Here is a 4932-nt window from a genome sequence, read left to right as displayed (position 1 = left end):
CTTCTTCATTTTTCAAGTGCATAAGTCTTGAGTCAAGTGATATGTACTTGAAAAATCAAGGATCAAGTACAATGCACTTGGTCGAAGAACTTACTTTTTTGGGGTGTCTCCCCACGGCTGCGTAAGAATCCGCCGGGATGAGCGCAGCACCTTCCCGGACGCAGCCGAACGACGCGCTGATAACCAATAAATCTCTGGCGGCGCGTGCTCCACGTGCTGGACCGGACGCCCCGCTACACGCCCCGCCACGCCGAGGTGTGTGTCTGCACGGAAGAGATGCATTTATTTTCTGCTCGTCCGATTGAATGTCGTGTTTGCAGTCTTCGGCAAATCAGATTAAAATGGTATAGGTTTCTAGTGGAGGATACGCAAATAAATAATTGGAAAGGTCTTCATTGTGTGTTGTGTGCGCGTGCCGTTGCGCGGAGGGGCCTTGCGATAGAGGAGAGCCGTTTGTTATAGAGCCGTCATGCAGGTATGCCACTGCGGCTCGTGCGAATATAAAAGGGCCGCCCTCCTCCCCTCGATTGGCGACTGCACTGCGACTGCCGAGGGAGTGTTTTTGCATCGCTCGCACCGGCTCCTCCGGCTCCGCCCCCCTATGCGGGTTAAACTGTGAGCCATTAGCTGCGATTCGACGCCCCGCACACACTACTACGACACACGCCCATGATTTGTGGCCTCACGTTCCCTCTCGAACAGCGGGGCGCAAAAGCGTAACAACGTCCACGCGGAAACGGCAGAGGAAAGTAAACTCCTTGACACGACCCCTCGCACCACACCCCACACCCCCACTGACCGGTCAAAGCCTTTTATGAGGTTCAAATCCCACATTCCGATGTTACCTTACACTCATTGCCCGCGTAAAGGAATTAAAGTAAATGCGTAATGATGGGCCCTCTGTCTGCAACAGTTTTATGGACACAGCCTTTCACACGTTTGGGACGTCTGGACTGGCGCCACACTTACGGTGTGCATCTAAGGCACAATGACTTATGTTTAAAAAGAAAAGTAATTGTTGAGCATTTCGATTTGATTGTCACGAAATGTAAAAAATGTAAAGAAAGAATATTTCCTTTTGTTTCTCCTCCTGGTAATCTTTTAACAACACGGAGTGCCCTGAGCCTGACCTTGAAGCTGAGGGCACCTGAGTCTGAGGTGGGTTGGCTCTCCAGCTACCTGTGTTACGAAGACCCTCACTATGAGACTCGCCTCTTTGGAAAGCCATCCTTTCGGTTTGAAGGCACGTTTTTGGTAACCCGTCATTGGGGTACCCTGTCAGGAAACGATGCCGGTCCATCCAGCCAGACGTTACAGTGCAGCAAAACGACAAAACGTCTTCGGAATCGATTTTTCAATCAAAATTTGATTTCGGAGAGAACATAAAACTTCACAAAACATTATTTTAAACGGCAGGACAGCATCCGCAATTTACAGAAAACGTAAAATATCAAAGTCAGTCGACGTATCGTCACCAAATATTAGAAAAAACCAAACTTGTGCCGTACCCGAAAACTCATTATACATTGGCGATTTAATAAAGATAAAAGCATTTCCTACGTCAGCTTCATCACTAAGAAAAGTTTTAGAATGTACTTCTCTGGAAAACTGCCTGCCAGGCCGGCCTCAGGCACGGCAAACAAATTGCTCTAATTATGAAATCGTGACCGCTCCACTCGAATACAATATCCTAATGTGTGTCCTTGAGAAAGGTGCACGGCGCACGGGGGATGAGAGCACGGAAAGGGTTCGGATGATGGTCAAAGAAACAGGAAAAAATCGAAAACACATAAAAAGACAAAGTTTTTAAATGGTCCGTCCAAGCCATCGGAAAGCCAAACATTATTCCTGGGAACAGTCGGGCCCTGTTTGCTTTACACGCGTAGCACGGTAGCAGCAGCGAAATAAGCACCGGGCAGGGCGGTGGTGGTGGCAGCCGATGCAGCAGCATTAGCATAAGTATCGGGTGAAGGCGAAGCATTCTCCGATGTGTGAGGATTTTGTTTGGAATGCAGGTTGACTCGGCGAGCGATAATCGATATTAAATTAACGCCCAAACCCCCCAAGGTAGACTAGGATATTTTTCCCAACGACAGCGTAGACATTCTTTTTCCTCAGAAACACGGCCGTGTGTCCCAAGAACGAGAAACCCGAACCTCAGAGTGCCAAATGATATTCAGACGACCTCGCCACAGCACACCACCTCAAGAGGGTCAAGAAGGCAGTGCATCTGCAGAGCGTCTGCCAGCCTGCCTGCTGGCACAGGTGATGGCAGCCACATGTGGCCTTGACTGAGCTGCAAACCCCTATTCTCCGCAGCAAGCAATAAGTTAAATATCCCGATGAGTAGAAAAGTGATACTCAGTGTCAACTACACACACGCAATCAACCTGCTTGCAATTCATTTCCTCGGACTCATGGCGCCAACTCCGTCACGCGTGGCTCGGAGAAGGGCCAACAGTAAACAGATGCGTGGGGTGGCCACACGGGGTGGCCCCGAGCCTACCACATGCCAGATGCCTAGAGGTGGTCCGAGCGGGTGGGCTGCGCTGCGCCAGGCCCCACGGCCAGACACGCTTGGGCCCTCCTGCACTGCCTGCACTACTAATGGCCACCCTGAAGCTGCATCTTACGTCCAGGCGGACTCAAGTCTCCCAAGGGAAACCTGATATCGGTCCTACTTTACCAGGCTATGCAGTTAAATTGTTACACGTGAAGACACTAGAAATGCTGACATCATAAACAAAACTCGGATCTCTGAACCAAACCCCCTTTTCCTTCTCGATGAAGGACATTAGAGGAATGAGTGATTCTGCAACCACTAATTCTCTAGTTCAGGCAGAAGATACGTATGGTCAGTCACGTTCACCGTCATCTTCTTGCACCTGAGCACCGATTTCCACGGAGCCCTTCAGTATGGCGACCAGGCAGGTGGGTGGGAGAAAGGTTAGCGTTAGTGTGGATATAGATAGGTCGATATCAGAGACGTGGCGAATAATTTTGCATGCGTGGAGGTTTATACAAGTCTCCTAAGGACACGCATTGAAAGTAAACGTTCACAAAATGTGCTTCGTAGCACTCGACAAAGTACAATACATCGAGCCCCCTTCCAATTCTCCAGGTGACTGCGGTTTGACAAGGCTCTTGGCCCGCCGCCAGGTCGTCAACTCAACACAGCACATCCCCAACACTTACTCTGTCCGTTTGAAAATCGTTGTCTCGAGGTCCAAGTCTGAGCCGGTGTCAAGCTCTCATGGTCATGTCGGGTCCAGCGCCCCCCGTCCCCCCTTTTCCATCCCCCTTGCCTCCTTGCTTGGCCCTCCCTCTCTCTCTCTCTCTCTCTCTCTCTCTTTCTCGCTCGCTCTCGATTACGTGTCGACAGTCCAGCCGTCTGGATCAGAGACACGGCAATGGCTTGTCAGACAAATAAAACAAAATATACGTTCGAGCAATCGTCTCATCGCAGGTGGCGTAGCATGGCACGGCGGGGAAGGTGATGTGACGTGGCCGAGGTGGCGAAGGGCCCCGGTATGGACCCCGCATCCCCATCAGATTGCGCACGGAACCGTTTGTCATAACGAATCTGGATCTCGCCTCGCGTCACGCCGCCGCGCGGAATCACGACAGGAATAAAGTAATCAGAAGTACACTATGGCCGACATTAATTATCATTGGAGATCGTGAGCCGCGTACCTGATGCCCAAAATAAAATCAAACAGGGAGAAAACCATACAGCGCGGTATTTCTCTGCAAATCATTAATTTTGGTTCGGAGCCCTGGTCAGGATGAGGTTAATGCGGAGTAAATTAATATTACTGCGAAGATGGGAGAAATTTTAATAATGTCTGTTGAGATTATTTTTTCCAACCGATATCCGGTAGGTGGAGTGCGAGACGACCGAGGAAATGACGCTTACAACATGGCTTCGATGCAGCCCGTTGCACCTGTCATATAGTTCCGTGGTGCCGCACCGGAAAGAGGGAACGAGGGAGGGGGTGGTGAACGGGGAAAGGGGAAGAGGAGGGGACAAGACGGTTAGCGAGCGGTAGGGACGTCAAGTGCGCACGCAAGGTCGCCTATAGGCACCCGCGCACATGTACGGACCGAACAAAAGGGGTCACGTCAAAGAAAGAAAGAATCAAAGCCGAAAGCCGGTCGTAGATCGCACTGACAATGTCACTCTTTTCTCACCGCCGCGCGATCGCACGTATCGATAGCGGTCTCCGCGCGGAGCAACGTTGGGGGTATAGGGTCTCATTATTGTGGGACCGCCCCTTCCTATCCTCCCCTGACTTCCTCCTCTCATATTGTCCTGCGGTCCGCCGCAGCCGCAGCGAGGAAGCCACACAGGCCGGACGTTCAACGACCACAGGGGGGCCGCGCGTAAATGGCAGTCCGTTCACTCGCTTTTCTGTAACACACAGTCTGAGAAAACATGGTGACTTATCACGAAAAGGGATAAAAGTGGCCAGTGTCGCGTAAATAAGGCCAGATGCGAATTGAAACCTGTACGTTCCGGGCGGGGAGGCTTTTCTTACTCGGTCGTCACTGTCAACCGGCCGGATGCAACGCCCGCCTCGCACCGGGGCCGGGGGTCGCCAAGCGGATGTGAGGGAATCCTTTTAAACTTTGGCCCGGGCCGGGCTTCTCTTTAAATCCCATCGCAGTCAAGTGTGTAATGCACGGGAGCCGCCGCTCGCTCCAGCGAGCACCCCGAAGAACCACTTTGCGCACCTCCGCTGCTTCTCCTTGCTCGTCAGGCTGCACGGGGTGCTGCTGCACCTCAAGCTGCACTGCACCTCGTGCTGCCCCGGCACGGCGGCACGCTGTCACAACGGCAGGGACCGCCGCTATGGAGATGCATCCAGCGAGAGAATGACTTGCCCGAGACGGGGCGTGGTGCCCACTTATGTGGACCACAGCCAGGCACAC

General features: G+C 52.1%; 1 protein-coding gene across 11 annotated transcripts in view; it reads right to left on the bottom strand.

Annotated features, from left to right (window-relative positions):
• The window catches only part of LOC113203227 (uncharacterized), a 165968-nt gene that overhangs the window by 110482 nt on the left and 50554 nt on the right, over nt 1-4932 (bottom strand). For 9 of the 11 annotated variants that reach the window (XR_008011422.1, XM_052270026.1, XM_052270030.1 and 6 more), the window contains one exon: nt 95-263. The exons of the other annotated variants lie outside the window; for them this stretch is intronic. Coding sequence is in view for 8 of the 9 variants with exons in the window: in XM_052270026.1 (XP_052125986.1) it covers nt 95-263 (169 nt within the window). In the remaining variant the exon portion in view is untranslated. The remainder of the gene's footprint in view (nt 1-94; nt 264-4932) is intronic. 11 annotated transcript variants of the gene reach the window in all.

This window comes from Frankliniella occidentalis, unplaced genomic scaffold (assembly GCF_000697945.3).
Source record: "Frankliniella occidentalis isolate FOCC.00 unplaced genomic scaffold, Focc_3.1 Scaffold107, whole genome shotgun sequence".
Taxonomy (NCBI): Eukaryota; Metazoa; Arthropoda; class Insecta; order Thysanoptera; family Thripidae; genus Frankliniella; species Frankliniella occidentalis.
This window is presented reverse-complemented; position numbering and strand designations above follow the sequence as displayed.